Source organism: Esox lucius, chromosome 1 (genome assembly GCF_011004845.1).
Source record: "Esox lucius isolate fEsoLuc1 chromosome 1, fEsoLuc1.pri, whole genome shotgun sequence".
Taxonomy (NCBI): domain Eukaryota; kingdom Metazoa; phylum Chordata; class Actinopteri; order Esociformes; family Esocidae; genus Esox; species Esox lucius.
The window spans coordinates 42,462,728-42,487,504 of NC_047569.1; the positions used below are offsets into that span (position 1 = coordinate 42,462,728).

Genomic DNA, 24,777 nt, shown 5'->3' on the forward strand with positions numbered 1-24,777 from the left:
AAGGTGCAAACCATTCATAAGCCAGAATTTGCCAAAAAACATCTAAAAAAGGCTGCATAGTTCTGGAACAGCCTTCTTTGGACAGATTAAACTAAGATCAACCTGTACCAGAATGATGGGAAGAAAAAAGTATGGAGAAGGCTTTGGCCTCATGATCCGAAGCATACCACATCATCTGTAAAACATGGCGGAGACAGTGTGATGGCATGGGCATGCATGGCTTCCAATGGCACCAGGTCACTAGTGCTTATTGATGATGTGACAGAAGAAAGAAGGAGCTGGATGAATTCTGAAGTGCATAGGGATTTAATTGTCTGCTCAGATTAAGCCAAATTCATCTAAGCTAATTGGACACTTTACAGATGACCCAAAACATACTGCGAAAGCAACTCATGAGTTTTTTAGGGCAAAGATGTAGAATATTCTGCAATGGCTGAGTCAATCACCTGATCTCAACCCGATCAAGCATGCATTTCATAAAATTTAAGACAGAAAGACCCAATGCCTGCAAAGGACTGTTGACAAAGTATTAAAAATGAACATTTTATTCAAGATTATGTTAATTTGTCCAATTACATTTGAGCTCCTGAAACAACTGAACCGGGTATGAAAATGGCTGCAATTCCTAAACGTTTCATATAATATTTTTGTTCAACCCCTTGAATTAAAGCTGAAAGTCTGCACTTCAAATCCATTCTGGTGGCGTACAGAGACACAATTATGAAAATTGTGTCAGTGTCCAAATATTTCCGGACCTAACAGTTTATATATATGCAGTTAGGTCCAGACATATTTGGATATATATATTTTGCATTGCAAACCTTTTGGATTACAGAAGATCAGCTGGGGTTGAAAAATTTTCCCTTTGTGTTCAGTGTCATTGGTAACAAATAGTCCAGCTTTTCATAACATTGTTATAAAGATGTAACAACCCGAATACAGCCCAGGCCTGGTTCAGCTTACTTATAAAACATTTATATGCAGTATATCATGGAAAATTTAGGGTATCCACATTCAGTTCTTTCTTCATGTTGTCATGTTTTACCGTGTTGCTGGTGAAAGGGCTGCCTACTGTACGAACAAGGCGGATGGCAAAAGACAGGGAAGGCGCTTCTTGTATTCCTTGTTGCGTATATAATGAGTTTTGTTGTTGTTTTTTGGTAAATCCATGATCCTGAAACCAGGAATAGAAGCTGGCAATGCAGTTAGAGGTAAAAACCTGGAGATAGATAGAGGAAGCACCATGAGGAACCAAATGGCAGAGGGAGTCTGTTTACTGTTCAGAATTAATAGAAGGGGATCCGCATAGCATCAGCCTACTGTAGAAATAGGGTAGAAAAAAAACATACATTTTGAAATTGGCCGTGGTTAGAAAGTACACACTTACAATACACAGTGTCAGACACACAAATTGGATGGAGGGAGCTCTTCAGGCCTTATTTAGGGAACGTACTCTGTTACCTCAGAATGTCCCAGAGATGAGTTGTCTATATCCATCTAGTAGTTTAACACAGATATTTACAAGGTTTATACCTTAACTGTAGGGATACAAAGTTACCATACTTCCCAATAGGTTCTGTAAATCTTGAAGCCAACTGAAATATCCTTGGGTATGCAGGTAAATATGGACAAAAAGAAATGCATTCTGGAGGAATGGATCAAGAAGACTTAGTTGGAAAGATATTCTACCTCGTCAGGACCCTCCTCACCCAGAAAAACAGGAAAAGGGTTTCAGATGAGTTCCAGAGATGTTCCAAAGTTCCAGAGATGTTCCAGAGTCCTTCCAGGGTTCCAAAAATGTTCCATAGATGTTTAGATGGATGGAGAGCTGTTAGGGGCAGAAGGCAAGTTGTTCCTTCCTCCCCTTCACTGGGGAAGACGGCAGTTTGGAAGGTGGAGTTAAAGCAGATGGAAGAGGCATCTCATTGGAGGTAGGAGCAGAGGGTGGAGTAGTTTCATTGGTGGTAGGAGTGTAGGTGGGACATCTCGTTGGTGGTAGGAGTGTGGGTGGGTCATCTCATTAGTGATAGGAGTGTGGGTGGGTCATCTCATTGGTGGTAGGAGTGTGGGTGGGTCATCTCATTGGTGGTAGAAGTGTGGGTGGGTCATCTCATTGGTGGTAGAAGTGTGGGTGGGTCATCTCATTGGTGGTAGAAGTGTGGGTGGGTCATCTCATTGGTGGTAGGAGTGTGGGTGGATCATCTCATTGTTGGTAGGAGTGTGGGTGGATCATCTCATTGGTGGTAGAAGTGTGGGTGGATCATCTCATTGGTGGTAGAAGTGTGGGTGGATCATCTCATTGGTGGTAGAAGTGTGGGTGGGTCATCTCATTGGTGGTAGAAGTGTGGGTGGGTCATCTCATTGGTGGTAGGAGTGTGGGTGGATCATCTCATTGGTGGTAGGAGTGTGGGTGGATCATCTCATTGGTGGTAGAAGTGTGGGTGGGTCATCTCATTGCTGGTAGGAGTGTGGGTGGGTCATCTCATTGGTGGTAGGAGTGTGGGTGGATCATCTCATTGGTGGTAGGAGTGTGGTCGTGCAGGTGATGCAGGGCCAGGGCTGGAGCGGTGGTTTATAGGGGAGGAGGAGTTGGATCCATGAAGGATGGGGGACGCTCTGTGGATAGGGGACCCTGTGGGGGACATATGGGGACTAAGCTCTCCTGTCTGCAGCCGCCATAGCAACTCCTCGTTGTTACGACTCAAACGTTTCTTCTCGTTGCTCTCCTTCTCCACTGACTCCTGGAGGTTGGCATTTTCCTCAGAAAGATGTCTGTATGAAGAGAATGGGGATGGGGGGTGGTGGTAGAGAATGGAAGGATGGATGAGGAGGGGTAGAGAATAGAAGGATGGATCAGGAGGGGTAGAGAATGGAAGGATGGATGAGGAGGGGTAGAGAATAGAAGGATGGATGAGGGGGAGGGGTAGAAATTGGAAGGATGGATCAGGGGGAGGGGTAGAGAATGGAAGGATGGATCAGGGGGAGGGGTAGAGAATAGAAGGATGGATCAGGGGGAGGGGTAGAGAATGGAAGGATGGATCAGGGGGAGGGGTAGAGAATAGAAGGATGGATCAGGGGGAGGGGCAGAGAATGGAAGGATGGATCAGGGGGAGGGGTAGAGAATGGAAGGATGGATGAGGGGGAGGGGTAGAGAATGAAAGGATGGATCAGGGGGAGGGGTAGAGAATGGAAGGATGGATGAGGGGGAGGGGTAGAGAATGAAAGGATGGATCAGGGGGAGGGGTAGAGAATGGAAGGATGGATGAGGGGCGAGGGATAAAGAATGGAAGGGTAGAGGAGCGATCGCATGCAAATTAAGTTATGACATAAGTAATAAAAAAACTAATATTGAAGAAAGCCCACCATCTTAACCTTGTTAAGGTAACTGGATCCCCATTAGCCACAAACAAACGTGTGTGTTTTACCTGGACAGGGCGTGTATGTGTTTTACCTGGACAGGACGTGTGTGTGTTTTACCTGTAGAGGGGGTGTGTGTGTGTTTTACCTGGACAGGGCGTGTATGTGTTTTACCTGGACAGGACGTGTGTGTGTTTTACCTGTAGAGGGCGTGTGTGTGTGTTTTACCTGGACAGGACGTGTGTGTGTTTTACCTGAAGAGGGCGTGTGTGTGGGATTTACCTAGACGGGGCGTGTGTGTGTTTTACCTGGACGGGGCGTGTGTGTTTTTTACCTGCAGGGGGCGTGTGTTTTTTACCTGCAGGGGGCGTGTGCGTTTTACCTGGACAGGACGTGTGTGTTTTACCTGGACAGGACATGTGTGTTTTACCTGGACAGGACGTGTGTGTTTTACCTGGACAGGGCGTGTGTGTTTTACCTGGACAAAGCGTGTTTGTGTTTTACCTGGACAGAGCTAGGTTCTTATCTATCCGGGCCCTCAGGTCTTCATTCTGCTGCTGTAAAACCTGGACTCTCTCCTCCAGGAACACGTTCTTTTGGGCCTGCTCAAAAACACATGGAAAACAGCGCACCACATTAAATTCAATAATTACAATAAATGTCACACACACTACTTTATTTGAGGCCACAAATCAAATGTACAATTAAAATAAGACTTCACCAACTGCGCAGCACCACAAGGGGTACATGTGACACTTCTCCATATGGCTGCTCATGACCTGAGATAGAGAGCGGTACCTTGCTAGCCATCTGAAGGCCACAGGCCATTCTCTCCATAGCAGAGGTGTAAAAAGTCAAAGTACTTAGCTGTCTTCTACAGTACTTAACAGTCTTCTACAGTACTTAGCTGTCTTCTACAGTACTTAGCTGTCTTCTACAGTACTTAGCGGTCTTCTACGGTACTTAGCGGTCTTCTACGGTACTTAGCTGTCTTCTATGGTACTTAACTGTCTTCTACAGTACTTAACTGTCTTCTACAGTACTTAACGGTCTTCTACAGTACTTAGCTGTCTTCTACAGTACCTAGCGGTCTTCTATAGGTACTTAACTGTCTTCTACAGTACTTAGTGGTCTTCTACTGTACTTAGCTGCCTTCTACAGTACTTAACTGTCTTCTACAGTACTTAGCTGTCTTCTACAGTACTTAGCGGTCTTCTACGGTACTTAGCGGTCTTCTACGGTACTTAGCTGTCTTCTACAGTACTTAACTGTCTTCTGCAGTACTTAACTGTCTTCTACAGTACGTAACTGTCTTCTACAGTACTTAGCGGTCTTCTACAGTACGTAGTGCTCTTCTATAGTACTTAGCTGTCTTCTACAGTACTTAACTGTCTTCTACAGTACTTATCTGTCTTCTATAGTACTTAACTGTCTTCTACAGTACTTAGCGGTCTTCTATTTTACTTAGCTGTCTTCTATAGTACTTAGCTGTCTTCTACAGTACTTAGTGGTCTTCTATAGTACTTAGCTGTCTTCTACAGTACTTAACTGTCTTCTACAGTACTTAACTGTCTTCTACAGTACTTAGCGGTCTTCTACAGTTCTTAGTGGTCTTCTATAGTACTTTGTTGGCTTCTACAGTACTTAGCTGTCTTAAGCCCGCTCCTGCTGAATTTCTGACCATTACCGCCCAATCCTGCAACATACGTGTTCCAGTCCTGCCCACACCCAAAACATCATGTCACAGCTTGTAGAGATAGTGATAGAGATAGCTAAACGTTCAGAATAACAGACATAAAACATTGCGTTAAATTTAACGGACCACATGATAAATGTGTTCATGTCAAGCTAAAGTAAAGCACCACACAGGGTGTTCCCCCCTTTACACTAAATTATTTTAAAACATTTGTTGCACGTTGCGGTGTCAGAATTTAGGCATTTTAAGCATGTTTAAGGTAGCTAGCTAATGGTAGGCTATCAGAGCAAGTGTAATATGTTGTGTTTTTGACACACCACTTTCGAAGGGAGATGCAAACAACACCCCCGAAGTAATTGATTGTGTAATGGATGGTGCTGGATATGAATTATGTTTTATGGTACTCCTCAGTCCATAGATCTGTTGTGATGGCACATCCAGATGTTGCAATTATGGGCTTTATCTCCATGGCCACTGACGCCTGCAGTGCTTGTGCTCTCCCCTCGACATGTCTGGATACAGTGACTATGCTCTCCCCTCGACATGTCTGGATACAGTGCCTGTGCTCTCCCCTCGACATGTCTGGATACAGTGCCTGTGCTCCCCCCCTCGACATGTCTGGATACAGTGCCTGTGCTCCCCCCCTCGACATGTCTGGATACAGTGCCTGTGATCTCTCCTCGACATGTCTGGATACAGTGACTATGCTCTCCCCTCGACATGTCTGGATACAGTGCCTGTGCTCTCCCCTCGACATGTCTGGATACAGTGCCTGTGCTCCCCCCCTCGACATGTCTGGATACAGTGCCTGTGCTCTCCCCTCGACATGTCTGGATACAGTGCCTGTGCTCCCCCCCTCGACATGTCTGGATACAGTGCCTGTGCTCCCCCCCTCGACATGTCTGGATACAGTGCCTGTGATCTCTCCTCGACATGTCTGGATACAGTGACTATGCTCTCCCCTCGACATGTCTGGATACAGTGCCTGTGCTCTCCTCTCGACATGTCTGGATACAGTGACTATGCTCTCCCCTCGACATGTCTGGATACAGTGCCTGTGCTCCCCCCCTCGACATGTCTGGATACAGTGCCTGTGATCTCCCCTCGACATGTCTGGATACAGTGCCTGTGCTCTCCTCTCGACATGTCTGGATACAGTGCCTGTGCTCTCCCCTCGACATGTCTGGATACAGTGCCTGTGCTCTCCCCTCGACATGTCTGGATACAGAGGTTGGGTGAGGCAGAACATCTTTTACACCAAATCTGCCATATTTAGCGGCTATAACAAAGTGTTGAACTGTCAATAAAGCCTTTCAAATCAACTAAGTCATATGTCTCTACAGCAAAGTGAGACATTGCTCTGTAGTATCTTCGTTAATATGTCTTTCTTTGAAGAGGAGCTTGCTTTGACCCGGGAGAACGGAGCAGGTACGTCACCACAACCCAGAGGTGCCAGATTTGTGTAAGTTGTATGTTTATACTTTTGCACATTTGTTGCAATTGACAAAGTCCAAATCTTTAAAATGTTTGTCTGTAACAATTGAGAAATGTGTCCAAATATCAGGCTTACGTTGCTTTATGTTTGTAAAGTAAAAACCTGCTTTAATCTTTTTTCTACTTCATTTGATGACTCCATCCTTGTTGTTAGCTAGCTAAATCCCGGGACTCATGGTATATTTTTTGACCGCCCAATCCCAGCCGCAGCAAAGTTAAAACCACCCGCTCCCGCAAGATTTGTGTTGGGTCCCGTGGGACCCATGGGATCCCGATCCCATAGAGGACCATTCATTTTGAGCCAACCATTCTCTCCATAGAGGACCATTCATTTTGAGCCAACCATTCTCTCCATAGAGGACCATTCATTTTGATCCAACCATTTTTTCCTTAGAGTACCATTCATTGTCAGTCTACCAATTTCTCTATAGAGCACCATTCATTTTGACCCTACCATTCTCTCCATAGAGCACCATTCATTTGAGCCTACCATTCTCTCTATAGACCAGTGGTTCCCAACCAGGTGTACTAGGACCCCTTGGGGTACATGGCCTCTTCACAGGGGGTCCATGAAAACAATTATGACACCATAGGCTTACTAGTGAAATGAACGTGAGTGGGTACTTCAGGGTTACTCAGAGTAGATAAAAGTTATGTTGGTGGTACAGTAACTGAAAAAGGTTGGGAGCCACTAGCAAAGAGTACCATTCATTTTGAGTCTATCTACCATTCTCTCCATATAGTACCATTCATTTTGAGTCTATCTACCATTCTCTCCATATAGTACCATTCATTTTGAGCCTACCTTTCTCTCCATAAAGTACCATTCATTTTGAGCCTACCATTCTCTCCATAAAGTACCATTCATTTTGAGCCTATCTTTCTCTCCATAAAGTACCATTCATTTTGAGCCTATCTTTCTCTCCATAAAGTACCATTCATTTTGAGCCTACCATTCTCTCCATAAAGTACCATTCATTTTCAGCCTACCATTCTTTCCATAAAGTACCATTCATTTTGAGCCTACCATTCTCTCCATAAGGTACCATTCATTTTGAGCCTACCATTCTTTCCATAAAGTACCATTCATTTTGAGCCTACCATTCTCTCCAGCTCTGAGATTTTGATGTCCTGTTCGTGGATCTGTTTGTTCTTCATCTCCAGAACTTCCTTTAAGCTCTTCAGATCCTCCTCAATGTGCTGATACGGAGCTAGTGCCTCCTGAACAAACAACCAAGAAATGATGAGAAACATATCTTCCAGAATACAGTAATCCACTGATTGAGTCAAGGATATCTGTTACCACTATCTGCTCCTCTGTGCTCCGACAGAGGGCCTCCTCGAAGCGCTTGGCTCGGTCTCTCAGACTGCGGTTCTGAAATGTCAGCGTGTCCACCTGGTCCTGCACACAAGCCAGCAAAAAATATCTGATGTTACCACTCTATCGGTCAGCAGATTTACTGGTTGGTAAATGTTACCACTCCATCGGTCAGCTGATTTACTGGTTGGTAAATGTTACCACTCCATCGGTCAGCTGATTTACTGGTTGGTAAATGTTACCACTCCATCGGTCAGCTGATTTACTGGTTGGTAAATGTTACCACTCCATCGGTCAGCTGATTTACTGGTTGGTAAATGTAACCACTCCATCGGTCAGCTGATTTACTGGTTGCTAAATTATGTGTTGCTGGTTGTACGGTACCTGCAGGGACAGTCTGAGCTTCTCAAATTCCTCTTCCAGTGACTTCCTCTGCTGGTCATGGGCCATCTTCAGGTCTGAGTAAAACACAAACAGGCCTTCAGTCTGCAGAAAGAAACATTTAACAAGCAGCCCCTTTCTTAGGCCAGGCTGGGTCTCTTTACTAAAGAAAGGGCTCTAGTCAGAAAGTGTGGATTTGGTTGGGTCACAAGACAACAAGATGCGTTGTTAGTCTGTCGCAATGCTAACCAGTTAAGTAACCTCTGATTTAAAGGTCAGTAAGTCACATACTTTTGATGGTCCTGGCATGTTCTTCCTTCAGAGTGGCCAATGTGTCGTTGTGGTTAGACTCCATCTCTGTCAGGACGGATTCATGATTCTCTGTCATTTCCTCCATCTGGACAAAAACACAACATCAAAATTACACCCCAATCACATACTGTAAGGTCTGTCTCAAGCACACGCTCTAGTTCACACCGAACGTCCCCAGAACGCAGCCTACTTCCCTTAGCGCAACCACCAGAATTCCGAGCTCTTGCGTTGCCCAACCACCCGTACCTCATTATCACATGTATATACACTCACTTAAAGGATTATTAGGAACACCATACTAATACTGTGTTTGACCCCCTTTCGCCTTCAGAAATGCCTTCATTCTACGTGGCATTGATTCAACAAGGTGCTGAAAGCATTCTTTAGAAATGTTGGCCCATATTGATAGGATAGCATCTTGCAGTTGATGGAGATTTGTGGGATGCACATCCAGGGCACGAAGCTCCCGTTCCACCACATCCCAAAGATGCTCTATTGGGTTGAGATCTGGTGACTGTGGGGGCCATTTCAGTACAGTGAACTCATTGTCATGTTCAAGAAACCAATTTGAAATGATTCAAGCTTTGTGACATGGTGCATTATCCTGCTGGAAGTAGCCATCAGAGGATGGGTACATGGTGGTCATAAAGGGATGGACATGGTCAGAAACAATGCTCAGGTAGGCCGTGACATTTAAACGATGCCCAATTGGCACTAAGGGGCCTAAAGTGTGCCAAGAAAACATCCCCCACACCATTACACCACCTCCACCAGCCTGCACAGTGGTAACAAGGCATGATGGATCCATGTTCTCATTCTTTTTACACCAAATTCTGACTCTACCATCTGAATGTCTCAACAGAAATCGAGAATCATCAGACCAAGCAACATTCTTCCAGTCTTCAACTGTGTTTTGCTGCATACCTCAGTTGTAACGAGAGGTTATTTCAGTCAAAGTTGCTCTTCTATCAGCTTGAATCAGTCGGCCCATTCTCCTCTGACCTCTAGCATCAACAAGGCATTTTCGCCCACAGGACTGCCGCATACTGGATGTTTTTCCCTTTTCACGCCATTCTTTGTAAACCCTAGAAATGGTTGTGCGTGAAAATCCCAGTAACTTAGCAGATTGTGAAATACTCAGACCGGCCCGTCTGGCACCAACAACCATGCCACGCTCAAAATTCCTTAAATCACCTTTCTTTCTCATTCTGACATTCAGTTTGGAGTTCAGGAGATTGGCATGACCAGGATCACACCCCTAAATGCATTGAAGCAACTGCCATGTGATTGGTTGATTAGATAATTGCATTAATGAGAAATTGAACAGGTGTTCCTAATAATCCTTTAGGTGAGTGTTTACCAGACACTATTTCCTAGTGCCTTGCGAAGTACTTTTAGATTTCTGCTCTATGTACCAAGCCCTCCATGAACTGCCACCTTAACATGGTGGAGGGGTTTGAGTACCCGCGTGACCCTAGGAGTTGTCTGGGGCTATATGCCCCTGGTAGGGTCTCCCAAGGCAAACAGGTCCTAGGCGACGGGTCAGACTAAGAGCGGTTCAAAACCCCTTAATGATGATAAAAATGTTGAGGTCCGTGACGTCGCCCGGTATGGCGCAGCCGGGGGCCCACCCGGGAGCCAGGCCACCCGGGAGCCAGGCCAGGATCGGGCAGCAGTCGAAGGCGGGGGCCTAGACAGCCCGATCCCTGGACACGGAAACTAGCTCTAGGGACGTGGAATGTCACCTCGCTGGCAGGGAAGGAGCCTGAGATTGTGCGAGAGGTTGAGAGGTTCCGACTAGAGGTAGTCGGGATCACCTCTACGCACGGCTTGGGCTCTGGAACCACACTCCTTGAGAGAGGATGGACTCTTCACCACTCTGGAGTTACCCATGGTGAGAGGCGGCGGGCTGGTGTGGGTTTGCTTATAGCTCCCCAGCTCTGCCGCCATGTGTTGGAGTTTACCCCGGTGAATGAGAGGGTCGTTTCCCTGCACCTACGGGTCGGGGATAGGTCTCTGTTGTTTGTGCCTACGGGCCGAACGGCAGTGCAGAGTACCCGACCTTCTTGGAGTCTCTGGGAGGGGTGCTGGAAAGTGCTCCGACTGGGGACTCTATCGTTCTACTGGGGGACTTCAACGCCCACGTGGGCAACGACAGTGACACCTGGAGGGGCGTGATTGGGAGGAACGGCCCGCCTGATCTGAACCCGAGCAGTGTTCAGTTATTGGACTTCTGTGCTAGTCACAGTTTGTCCATAACGAACACCATGTTTGAGCATAAGGGTGTCCATCAGTGCACGTGGCACCAGGACACCCTAGGCCGCAGGTCAATGATCGACTTTGTTGTCGTTTCATCTGACCTGTGGCCGTATTTCTTGGACACTCGGGTGAAGAGAGGGGCGGAGCTGTCAACTGATCACCACCTGGTGGTGAGTTGGATCCGATGGCGGGGGAGGAAGCTGGACAGGCTCGGCAGGCCCAAGCGTACTGTAAGGGTCTGCTGGGAACGTCTGGCCGAGTCTCCTGTCAGAGAGATCTTTAATTCCCACCTCCGGCAGAGCTTCAACTGGATCCCGAGGGAGGCTGGAGATATTGAGTCCGAGTGGACCATGTTCTCCACCGCCATTGTCGAAGCGGCCGCTCGGAGCTGTGGCCGTAAGGTCTCCGATGCCTGTCGAGGCAGCAATCCCCAAACCCGGTGGTGGAGACCGGAAGTAAGGGATGCTGTCCAGCTGAAGAAGGAGTCCTATCAGGCCTGGTTGGCTTGTGGGACTCCTGAGGCAGCTGACGGGTACTGGCAGGCCAAGCGGACTGCAGCCCGGGTGGTTGTGGAGGCAAAAAATATATGATATGTGACGTTCCCAGCAGATCACATATATGATAACATCACAATTACACCCCAATCACATATATGATAACATAATAATTACACCCCGATCACATACATAACATCACAATTACACCCCAATCACATACATGATAACATCACAATTACACCCCAATCACATATATGATAACATCACAATTACACCCCAATCACATACACGATAACATCACAATTACACCCCAATCACATATATGATAACATCACAATTACACCCCAATCACATATATGATATCATCATCATAATTACATCACAATCACGTACATAGTAACATCACTATTACACCCCAATCACGTACATAGTAACATCACTATTACACCTCAATCACATACACAATCCCATTCAGTTTAGTGTGTGTGTGTGTATGGCTCTCCCACCTGCTCCAGATGCTGTACCCGTAGTGTGTCCAGCTGTTCCTTCTGTTGGGCCTCCAGGCGCCGGACCTCCTGATTGTGCTGCAACCTCAGTCTCTCCTCCAACACAGCCAACTCACTCTGCTGCTGGGCATGCAGATCCACCAACTCCCCCTCAAACCTCCGCTCCAACGCCTCCTTATCCTGCTGCAGAGCCTCCCAACGCAAAACACTGGACGCTGACGGACGGAGGTGAAGAAGAGAGCAGGAGAGAAAAGGACAGAGGGAAACAGGTAAGGCAGGCAGAAGGAGAAAGGGGGAATGAGTATCATGACTATCAATTATTTTTCAAAATATCAGCAAGAATTACTTCACTAGCATCAAAGGGATAGTTCGTTCAAAATGCAAGTTCACTAAACAAGAGATATTCCAGAAGGCACATAGAATATTTTTTTTCAAATTATCCATTATTCAACTGTCCCAGTCTGTAATTAGTATTATTACCACTGTCCAAATGCATGAATGGAAATGGTTCGTACTGCTATCTCAAAGCTGCATTGCAAGCAGAAATCTACTCTAAAACACTTCAAACTACATTCAGTAATCTGTCGCGGTTGCATTGATTTTTTAAACTGTACTCTGACGAAACAGCCAGCAGAATTGGCTGAATTCAAACTGGCACTAGCAAATATTTCCTTTAGCCACCATACACAGCCTCGATTCTTCAGCAGAACTTTAACCTCAACAAGCTATATGAAGTTAGGTTGCTTCGCCTAGCTGGCCCATTTTCGTCAGTGGACATCAGAATAATATTTGTAATTGTGAAAAATGCCGTAGTCATAAGCAAGGGAAGTGGGACAAGAGGTCTTGAGGTTTCACTCGTTGCCATATCTGTAAGCTCTGTTCACAGTTCCCTCTCTCAACCACATCACCAAAACGACATAATAGCCTCCAGATCCCAAGAGCCTCCAGATTCCAAACACAACAAACGCAGCACTCCTCCCAGCTCCCAATCATCGAAATACTAAGCCCGTTCAAGAGTTTGTGATTGCTTTCTAATGTTCTTTGATCCTAGCATGCCTTCCGTGTTTCGATTTAACTTATCTTATTCAGTACATTCACCTGAGACTTTATGACATTCACACTTGTATTTTGCCTGCTAGTTTACATAGTTATGTATAATATTGCTATACTTGTTATATCTATAATTTTCAATATTTCTTCCCATATTGTTAATTTTCCCCATCCTACACTTTCTAACATTGCTGCTAGTTTAACTGTTATGTATATTATTACTATATTTTTGCTTTATATATTTCTTAATTCTTACTACGTACATGTGTGCCATGTCACAAGAATTTCATTGTGCAGGTTTCCAATGTGTTATTCGGTGCATTTTGAACTTTTGAGCTTTGAACTTTGAACTTCTGGATTTCCTTTGTTTGTATCAATGTTCACTGCTCATTTGCCTGCTCATGGATCTTGAGTTAAATAAATGTTACCCACTCTGCAATTAAGACGATACCTCTGCCTCTCCCAAGTCATATTGTGGGAGAATCATTAGAGCAACTTTGCCAACGAGACATAACGTTTTTGCGAGAAACATTTTATATATTCACTTTGAAGAGGACTAAAGGCTAATGCAATTCCATAAAGTTACCCAGTTTAACCCATGAAGACAAGACAGGTTGTAACTCATACTTCCGATTGCTATGTTATAATACACAAAGTACACATTGCCTCTGGATTATCTGGGTAAGAGTTGGGGATTAACTTGTTCACTATCGCCCCCCTTTAGCTGCTGTTCAAGCTTCTATTCAGTCAATTCATCATCTGTGTATTATAGATGGAACAAGTAAGGCTCTATCCCCCGAGAAATGTTCTTCCTGCTCGTATTCAGTCAGACATAATATACATGTATTTTCTTTTCTCTCTCAAGCAAATAAAGATTGACTGTCTGAGGTGAAGACAAAATAGGTAACTTGCTTTCTAGCTAGCGAATACTACCGTTCGTTTACTATGTATACACTTACTCTTCCCGAACAAACTCGTGGATTGACACAATTGTGACCAAAATCTGCCTGGTAAACACAGGTTAGTACCCGTTTATTTGAAAGGAGAATAATATCGCAAAAATGTAACTTTATTTTGAGGAATACAACATCGTCATGTTCTTTGAGGTAAACAACACCACTTTTCTTTGTTTGGACTGTTTTACAATAGTTTTCCGCTTGCAGTGCAGCTTTGCAATAGGGGTACATACAGTTTCTATTCATGATTTTGTACAATGCTAATAACACTAATTACAGACTGAGACAGAGTTGAATAATGGATTGTTTTAAAAAATTACTCAATGTGCCTGAAGGACTAACTCGGGGTAAGGAGACTGTCACAGAAATATGATTTTTGGACAAATTATCCCTTTAATTATTCTCTGAACCCCATCCTGATGAGAAGGCCCTAACTGCAGTGTGCATTTCGGGGCCGGGCTCAATGTGGGCGGAGTCAAACACGTTTAACCGGACCCCTTCCCGTATCCTTCAAGGTCACTCAAGCTGAGGTTCAGGAAGGTATCAACATCAACGAAAGCAAATCAAACCTATCCTACATAGATACAAATATTAACCTCATTGCTTAAGCTTTCATGAAGTTTATTCAATAATTTAATAAAGAAACTGATAAAAACCCACTGGTGCAAAATAAAGGTAACTTACAGAAATTAGGAGAATGAATGCAGTGATTTAGTAACCACTAAACACCACAATAGTGAACAGAATAAAATCCCCACTGTGGCTCACAAAGGCACAAAGATTCTGGTGACAATTGATGGCAAGATGAATGCAGCATGTTATCAGAGAATACTGGCAGACAATTTGCATTCTTCAGCACGAAAGCTGCACATGGGATGCTCTTGGACTTTCCAGCATGACAATGACCCTAAGTACAAGGCCAGGTTGAACCTCCAGTGGGTACAGCAGAAAAAGGTGAAGGTTTTCTGGAGTGGCCATCACAGTCACCTGACCTTAATATCATCAAGCCACTCTGGGAAGATCTCAAACGTGCGATTCATGCAAGACGACCAAAGACTTTGCATGACCTGGAGGCATTCTGCCAAGACGAATGGGCAGCTATACCACCTGCAGGAATTTGTGGCCTTGTTACAATAAACTGCACGCTGTCATTGATGCTAATTAATGCTTTGTGTTTTGCCTGCTCACTCATGTTTTCTTTACAAATGGTACATATATTACCAATTCTCCAATGGTATGCAAAGTTTTGAAAACAACTGTATATATCCCTAGAGTCATATGACACCGTGTAGGAAAAATGGCTAATTGGGCCCAATTTGGACATTTTCACCCAATTTGGAAAGTTTACTTTGGGGTGTAATCACTTATGTTGCCAGCGGTTTAGACATTAATGGCTGTGTGTTGTATTATTTTAAGGGGACTGCAATTTTACACTGTTATACAAGCTGTACACTCACTACTTTACATTGTAGCAAAGTGTGTTGTCACATGAAAAGATATAATCAAATATTTGCAAAAATGTGAGGGGTGTACTCACTTTTGTGAGATACTGTATATATACTGTCAGTAGCCTATAGTCAAATGCTTGACCCCGCCCACAGTGATCCTCCCCCGAACTACACACTGCAGTCAGGGGTACTTGATCCTGTCAGCAGCTTATAGGATCTCTATAGACACTAACAGCCAATGGCATTTCAGAGAGAATAAAACCAGCCAAAAAAACAGCTAATAGGGCCTCTAAAGAGACCAACAGGTGGTAAAAGGATTTTTACAATACACAATCAATCAGCATCCACCATTAACTAACATCAACCATCAACTAACATCCACTATCAACTAGCATCCATCATCAACTAGCATCCACCATCAACTAGCATCCACCATCAACTAGCATCCATCATCAACTAGCCCCCATCATCAACTAGCATCCACCATCAACTAGCATCCACCACCAACTAGCATCCACCATCAACTAGCATCCATCATCAACTAGCATCCATCATCAACTAGCATCCACCATTAACTAACATCAACCATCAACTAACATCCACCATCAACTAGCATCCACCATCAACTAGCATCCATCATCAACTAGCATCCACCATCAACTAGCCCCCATCATCAACTAGCATCCACCATCAACTAGCCCCCATCATCAACTAGCATCCATCATCAACTAGCATCCACCATCAACTAGCATCCACCATCAACTAACATCCACTATCAACTAGCATCCATCATCAACGAGCATCCACCATCAACTAGCATCCACCATCAACTAGCATCCATCATCAACTAGCATCCACCACCAACTAGCATCCACCATCAACTAGCATCCACCATCAACTAGCATCCATCATCAACTAGCATCCATCATCAACTAGCATCCACCATCAACTAGCATCCATCATCAAGTAACATCATTCAACATCAACTAACATCAAGCATCAACTAGAATCCAACATTAGCCACCATCCAGCAAGCAAGGCAGCTCTTTACTTACCCACTTCATCCCTGATCTTGGTGAGTTCCAAGGACAGTTCTCGCTCCTTCACGATGGCGCTCTCACTCTGCGAAACAAACAGGTATTAAATTGGGATGGTTTCTGCTACTTTCGAGACATGTCAGATGTAACAGCTAACCAGAGGTGGAAAAATGTAAACATTTGAAATGTTTGTGGCCATTCAAGTCATTAATATGTTGCTAACTAGAAACTAGATAATGTTTGCAGTTAATCACCTTAAAAGAGCTAGGAACATTATCATAATTGATAATTAGCTACATGTGCAGGTGGAGAATAAATAGCATATTAATAGCTAACAAATTAATAGCCAAATGTTCAGGTGGAAACTGAATAGCTAATGAATAGCTACCTAATAAAAAGCTAACGAACAGCTAACTACTGAAAAACTCATGAATAGCTAATAAATGGCTACATGTGCAAATGGAAAACACTGTAGAGTACATTTATCTGTATCCACTGCCTTAGTTAGGCTACATGTCATAAAAAGCACACCTGCCTGATTATATGGAACAAATAAAAAATATACAGATTAAACATGTATTAGGTGCGTGTGCTCCGAAATCAAGTTTAACTTTGTAGTGCAGTCTTGCCAGCTATTTGGAGTGACATCACATTCGGTTGTAAGTAGCTCTTTAAGTGTTGGTGGTAGATAATTTTTTACTGTGTTCTGTCAAACTGAATTTGCCAATAGAAGGCAATCTGGTATTGCATTGCATATGGCTTGTCAAATGTGTCATAGGATCTGAGTAGAAATTTGTGGGAAAGATAGGAAAACAACTCAAATGGATACAAAGGTCCTAAAACCCAAAATCTAATTGTAAATTAGAAGTACAATAGTACTTCCATATTAAAACCACTTTAAGTGTTAGCATAGCACACACAGTTTTTCCAAAATTGGAAATTCAGGGCTTAGGAGGTCAAAGACTTAAAAAGTTTAAAGTAAAATCTTGATTATGGTGCTTATGAGAGATACTTTGTACTGCTCACAGACACAAAATTACTTATTTTGAATGCTTTGCTGATGTTTTGAATGTCTGCATAGTAATATAATATAAATATTACATTATTATACAACACTGTTTCCAAAAAAGTTGGGACGCTGCATAAAATGCAAAGAAAAACAGAATGCAAGGATGTACAAATAATGTATCCCAATATTTAATTGAATATAGTACAAAGACAACATACAAAATGTTGAAACTGAGAAATTGTAAAGTTCTTTTGAAAAATACATGCCCATTTTTGTCACGACTCCCTCTCCTGTGGCTCCCCCTGCTGGTGCACCTGGGCTCCGGCGGTCGGCGTCACCGACTTTCTGAAGCCACTACCCTCCCCCCATGCATTTTTCTGGTTTCTGGTTTTTTTGTGTGGTTATTCTGTCTTTCACTGTTCAAATAAATCTACCTTTAAAATGAAAGACTGATAATTTCTTTGTCAGTGGGCAAACATACAAAATCAGCAGGGGATCAATATTTTTTTTTCTCAATGTATATATATATATAGAACATTTTATTGAGAATGAGAGGGACAGACAGACAGAATGATTGAGACAAAAGTAGAGAGAGGGAAAGAGACACAACAGGTAATAACAGGCCCATGATGATTCAGCATATATGTGGGTAGACATTATAACCACATCCCATGTGCATCATGAATAGATACAGTTCCAACTGATTTAATACTTCTAAGAATAGAGCACTGGACTTGATTCAGCCTAATGAGTAGTACATGTGATGTCATCATGATGTGGTCTCCCCCCACAGGAGTATTGACGTCTGCATCTAAATAGTCTATTTGTCTTCCTCCACCTCTTCCTGCTCTCCTAGTTTTCTAGCTATGGCATGCCATGATATGGATTAAAAGGGACCAGTGAATGTACATAAATACTTGGTAGGCATCCAGGATAATGCTTTCATCTTTCCTTTCATATCAATGTTAATTAAGGAGACCAATTCAGAGTATTACAATGCAGCCATGGGTTCTGTAATCAAAGGTTACATACTTAAAAAGACCAATTTACAGCAACAACATAGGAAGTATGTCAGGACACCAGGTTTAACCACAGAGAGTTGGTCCGAAAAACATGTTTAACCACAGAGAGTTGGTCCGAAAAACATGTTTAACCACAGAGAGTCAGTCAGGAAAACATGTTTAACCACGGAGTCAGTCAGGAAAACAGGTTTAACCACAGAGGGTCTGTCAGGAAAACAGGTTTAACTACAGAGAGTCAATCAGGAAAACAGGTTTAACCACAGAGTCAGTCAGGAAAACATGTTTAACCACAGAGAGTCAGTCAGGAAAACAGGTTTAACCACAGAGGGTCTGTCAGGAAAACAGGTTTAACCACAGAGGGTCTGTCAGGAAAACAGGTTTAACTACAGAGAGTCAGTCAGGAAAACAGGTTTAACCACAGAGAGTCAGTCACGAAAACAGGTTTAACCACAGAGAGTCAGTCAGGAAAACAGGTTTAACCACAGAGAGTCAGTCAGGAAAACAGGTTTAACCACAGAGTCAGTCAGGAAAACAGGTTTAACCACAGAGGGTCTGTCAGGAAAACAGGTTTAACCACAGAGAGTCAGTCAGGAAAACATGTTTAACCACAGAGAGTCAGTCAGGAAAACAGGTTTAACCACAGAGAGTCAGTCAGGAAAACATGTTTAACCACAGAGAGTCAGTCAGGAAAACAGGTTTAACCACAGAGAGTCAGTCAGGAAAACAGTTCGTCCATTTACTATAACTTTGACCCAACAACTGTCTGGGTGTCTGGGACATTTAGCAAAAGAAATTCAAAAAACAGAATACCCCTTCAAAACATATGTATCTCACCACTGTGCTCTTAACAATTAGCTATGTTGCAGCATTTATCCTGCACCCTCCCCCCATCTCACTGCAATTGTCAGGAACCCCCGACCACTCCCATGGGACGGCCATGTCATGCATTCTAACCCCTCCCCTCTCATCTCATATTCCATCACCACAGCAACCTAATCCATTTACTTCCTGGAACACACAGCCAGGGCGTGTCATCAAGCTGCTTTACATCTGCAAGGACATCAGCTCCTCCTAGACAATGATTCAATCTTCCCTCTTCCCTCTGTTACACCCATTTCATACAACTAATGCAGCCACAACCAGCTGACAGATCTTCACAGTAATATATTAAATAATACAGTAATACAATATATTACAAATCAGCAGAACAGATTTCATGAAAACATAAACCCATTATATCCCATAAAGATCAACGAATCAAAGTCTATAGAAACATACCTTTTCATTTGTCTATGGGAAGACATATTGTTCCCCTTGTCAAGTGAACAGAAAGACTGATAAGACAGTCCTGAATTGGCTGTACCAATCAAAATTTACCACATTCTATTAGAAGTGGTAGTTCCTGGCTATCTTAAGGTAAATAAACGAACAGTTATCCCCTTTAGATATGAGAGTCTGCTAAATTGAAAACATACATTTAAATGTCAGCGTAGGTTGTTGAAGCTCAACATTAGTAAGACGATAACAGAACTACAGGTTGTACCTTCCTCCTTCATGCTGCAATAACAAACTCACAGAGTAACAACGATCTGCACATCAACAGACCCACAACACAGCCATATTGCAGTGTTATATAAGGACACTTCCAAGACTGACAGAGAAACAGAAAGAGAGAGACAGAAGGAGAGACATAGAGAGACCTACCAAGCTTATTTTGACTCAGCATAATCGTAGACAGCAAAACGGGCACAGCTAGCAAACTCTGACACTGAGCAGCAGGATAGAGGACACACACTCTGTCTTCTCCCTCTCTGTCTTTCTCTAATTCTAAACTGTTAAACACACCCAAAAGGACTGATGCATCTTCCTATCTCTCTGCGTATGGAAGCTGCTGGAAGCTGCTGCGCTTGTTTACCGTGCAGTCCAACCGCTGAGCCTGGAGGTAGAAGCTAGAGCAGCAGTGGCCCATAGCAGGCTGCAGGGCAGACCAATGATTCATTCCACACTGATGCTGCTACACACCCAAAGATATGGACAGGGAGACAGAGAGAGCTGGGGAGGAAGGAGAGGCTGGAGAGAGGGGAGTAGAGGGAGGAGGTGTGGGGGAAGGGAAAATAAGGGAAGGGACAAAAAAGATGAAATCAGGGGAGACAAAAATAGAAAGAATAAACAGAGAAATAAAGAGAGAAAGAAAGGGAAGCGAGAAGATGTAGCACTAGAAAGGATGGAAAGAGAGGAGATGTAGAACTACAAAGGATGGAAAGAGGGGAGATGTAGAACTACAAAGGATGGAAAGAGGGGAGATGTAGAACTACAAAGTGATGTCAGCATTACAAAGAAAGAAGAGGGAAGTGAGAAGGACTGGATTGAGACAAAGGGAAGATGAGATTACTAAAGAGCCAGCATGCCAGCCACACCTCTCAGCCAGCCTCACCTCTCAGCCAGCCACACCTCTCTGCCAGCCTCACCTCTCTGCCAGCCACACCTCTCAGCCAGCCTCACCTCTCAGCCAGCCTCACCTCTCAGCCAGCCTCACCTCTCTACCAGCCACACCTCTCAGCCAGCCACACCTCCCTGCCAGCCTCACCTCCCTGCCAGCCTCACCTCTCAGCCAGCCACACCTCTCAGCCAGCCTCACCTCTCTACCAGCCACACCTCTCAGCCAGCCTCACCTCCCTGCCAGCCTCACCTCTCTGCCTGTGTGAGTCCCTCAGATAGGCGGATGAGATCTCAGCTGGGACAAAGACTGCTGCCAACACTGCCTCTGTCTGCTGTGTGTCTCTGTCTGCCTTTTCTAGCCTGGCTTGGCTAGCCACCCCCACGCGCCCTCATTCTGACAAGTACATGCACGAGCACACACAGGCATGTGGAGCACACAGGGCCGGATAACCGCAATGCAGCCCCAGGGCACCGAACTCCAGTGGGCCCCCCACTGCAAATGTTATATATTTTATGAACTATCGGCATTTCAACAGATTTTCTAATGGTGAGGGGGAAACGTTATGCTATTCAGCAATTTATTGTGGAGACTAACAGAAAATGTTGCAGTTCAAAAGTTAATTTAATGGATTTGTAAACATTATACTTTCTGGGGGCCCCCAATAGCACTTAACACCAAAACATTATAAAAAAATAAAATAATAACCCTGTTTAGAACACACACATGTTATTGTCTCACCATTGTGAGCATATGTTAGTGTTTTTCATTATTAAACACACTGGGTTCAACAAACGACTCCACGTCTCCTGCTCCTCGTCCCTACGAAGCCCTGACAGAATAAATACAACTCACAATGAAACATGGAGCAGGTAGGAGCCGAAAGTGAAGCCGGTGTTGCGGATCTGGTGAAGGAACATTCGCTGATGCTGGACAGCGTTCTCAAAGCAGTGCAGCGCCTAGAACTGAGCCAGCAGAGCCCTGCAAAACACTGGCCATGCCGCCGCCACCCCAGGCTGCACCACCCAGTGTGGGGGCGATGCACATCCCGTTCCCCCGGGATTACGACGGGATGGCGGACCGCTGCCAGGGTTTCTTGCTGCAAGTGGACATCGCTACAAGCGATCCATTCTGCACCGACCGACGCCAGAATCTCTTGTCTCCTGCCTGTCTGGGAAAGCCCTGGAGTGGGCCACCGCTGTATAGAACACTGAGGGTCCCACCGAGTGCAGTTACGCCGAGTTCATCTGCCGCTTCCGAGCCGTGTTCAACCATCCACACGAGGGGAGAGAGGCGGGTGAACGTCTTTTCCATCTGCTGCAGGGGACGAGCTTGGCCCAGGAGTTCACACTGGAGTTCAGGACCCTGGCAGTGGGGTCTGGGTGGAACGAGTGGGCTCTCATTAACAACTACCGGGGCAGTCTTCACGTGGACGTCCGGAGGGAGTTGGCATGTCGGGGCACAACCAGCTGATGGAACTGTCTATCTGTCTCAACAATCTGCTGGCTGCCCGAGGACGTCCCGGAAGAGGCTCGCCCGTTCCACCCCAGCAACTGGACACCGCCGTCCCCATGGACCTGGGGGCAGCTGCACTCCCAGGCAGAGGTCGGGGAGGACAGGTGTGGGGTGCCTCTAAAAGAGACAAGACCGTTCCGCTGCACCACACTACTCCTCCTTCCCCGAGTCGAGAGGCGACAGGAACGGCACTTCCACGTCACCCCAGCTAGCTCATGCCCATTCACCTCTTGCCTCTCCTCTCTCCCTATGCATCGTTCCTGTTGAGTTCCCCGGTTTTCCGCTGCTTTCCCAGTGTAACGCACTGGTAGACTCGGGCACTGCTGGGAATTTCATTGATAAGTCCTTCACTTTGCGTTCACACATTCCCCTTTAGGTCCTTTCCACCCCTTACCCATGACAGCTTTGGACAACTGGCCGCTAGGGTTGGGGTTGGTCACCGAGTGCACTATCCCTCTCCTCATGGTCACCAGCAGTCGGCACAGTGAAACCCTCTCCTTCCACGTCATCGACTCTTCCACGTTCCCTGTGGTGTTGGGTTTCCCCTGGTTGTCTCTACATGCCCCCGTCATTTCCTGGTCTAGTCAGGGTATTTCGGGGTGGTCGCGGAAGTGTCAAGGTAGGTGTTTGGGTGTTTTCGTTGGTTCGACTATGGTCGAAAGTCCGGACAGTGCTCCCGCCTTGCCAATTCCCCCTGAATACAGGGATTTGGCTGCGTTTTTTTCCAAGGTTAAGGCCACTGTATCGCCACCACAGACCAGGGGTTTGCGCGATAAACATTGTTAACAGTGCCGCACTCCCTATGGGTTGCATGTATCCTACAGTAGGCCCTCCAAGTTTATTTTTTGTGAAGAATAAGGACCATGGTTTGCGCCCGTGCATCGATTACAGAGCGCTGAACAAGATCACCATCCCGTTCAGCTACCCTCTTCCTCTTATCTCTGTGGAGATCGAGAAGATGCATGGGGCCCGCTTTTTCACAAAACTGGATATCAGGAGCGCATATAACCTGTTGCGTATCAGGGAGGAGGATGAGTGGAATACAGTTTTCAGCACCACCTCCGTATTTGGTTATGCCGTATGGTTTGATGAATGCTCCATCAGTCTTTCACTCCTTCATCAACGATGTGTTCAGGGACATGTTATGCGAAGGCGTGGTGGTGTATATCGATGACATCTTGATATACATGGCTACCCACGCTGAGCATGTCTTGTTGGTACGCAGGGTGCATGTTAGACTGCTGGAGCATGACCTGTACGTGAATGCCGAGAAGTGTCTGTTCTTGCAGTCGTCTATATCCTTCCTGGGGTATAATTTTTCCCGCACAGGCAATGGAGGAGCATCACATTGACGGCGTGCGTAATTGGCTGACCCCGACCATGGTTAAGGGAGTGCAACGATTCTTAGGCTTCTCAAATTACTACCAGAGGTTTATCCGGGGCTTTAGCCAGGTCGCAGCTCTGATCACCTTCCTTCTGAAGGGTGGGGCGACCCAGTTGCGAAGGACCGCGGAGGCGGAGCGGGCCTTAGTGGAACTGAAACAACACCTATGTGTGAATGCTGTTCTTAGACTTTAGCTCAGCATTCAACATGATCATCCCCTCTAGGCTGGTCAACAAACTCCATGACCTGTGGATCAGCCCATCTCTCTGCAACTGGACTTTGGACTTCCTAACCAACAGATCCCAGTCTGTCAAGTTAGACAGCTTCACCGTATCCACACTGATCCTGAACACTGGTGTTCCACATGGCTGTATGCTGAGCCCCCTCCTCTACTCCCTCTTCACCCACGACTGCGTTCCTGTACACAGCTCTAACACCATCGTCAAATTCGCAGATGACACCATGGTGGTTAGCATGATCAGTGACAATGACCAGTCAGCCTACAGGGAGGAGGTCAAGTGCCTGACGACTTGGTGCACTGATAACAACCTTGCCCTCAATGCAAAGAAAACCAAGGATTGTGGATTACAGGAAGTCTAAAGGCTGCAGTCACACCCCAGTTCTCATCGATGGCATTGAGGTGGAGCGTGTCCAGCTTCAAATTCCTGGGTGTTCACATCTCCCAGGACCTCTCCTGGTCCCTCAACACCTCAACCCTGGTCAAAAAGGCACAGCAGCTTCCAAAATCAAAGAAGACCCGTCCAAAGAAGGGCCGTCCATCTTCCAAGATCCTGGTGAGCTTTTATCGCTGCAAAATTGAGAGCATTCTGACTAACTGCGGGACAGTGTGGTTTGGTGGTTACTCCGTAGCCGATCGGAAGACCCTGCAACGGGGGGTGAAAACGACCCAGCACATCACTGGTGCTGTCACACCCTGATGTGTTTCACCTGTTGTTTTGTCCCCGCCCCTCACCAGGTGTTCCCGGTTCCCTATTAGCCCCGTGTATTTAAACCTTGTTCTCTGTTTGGCAGTTGCCAGATCGTCTTGTCCTGTACAGTCGTTTCCAGCGTTCTATGTGTTCATCAGCCAGTCTACCCG

General features: G+C 45.3%; 1 protein-coding gene across 4 annotated transcripts in view; it reads right to left on the reverse strand.

Annotated features, from left to right (window-relative positions):
• Positions 1–529: 529 nt before the first annotated feature.
• mtus2b (microtubule associated tumor suppressor candidate 2b) overlaps positions 530–24,777 on the reverse strand; it is a 59,660-nt gene continuing 35,412 nt past the window's right edge. For 2 of the 4 annotated variants that reach the window (XM_029122613.2, XM_029122615.2), the window contains 8 exons: positions 16,330–16,396; positions 11,821–12,035; positions 8,538–8,643; positions 8,250–8,323; positions 7,851–7,949; positions 7,649–7,768; positions 3,862–3,962; positions 530–2,772 (listed from right to left, as the gene is read on the reverse strand). In XM_029122613.2, coding sequence (XP_028978446.2) covers positions 2,514–2,772; positions 3,862–3,962; positions 7,649–7,768; positions 7,851–7,949; positions 8,250–8,323; positions 8,538–8,643; positions 11,821–12,035; positions 16,330–16,396 — 1,041 coding nt within the window. In that variant the 3' untranslated portion in view covers positions 530–2,513. The remainder of the gene's footprint in view (positions 2,773–3,861; positions 3,963–7,648; positions 7,769–7,850; positions 7,950–8,249; positions 8,324–8,537; positions 8,644–11,820; positions 12,036–16,329; positions 16,397–24,777) is intronic. The other 2 variants (XR_004576019.1, XM_029122614.2) reach the window with 2 other exon arrangements.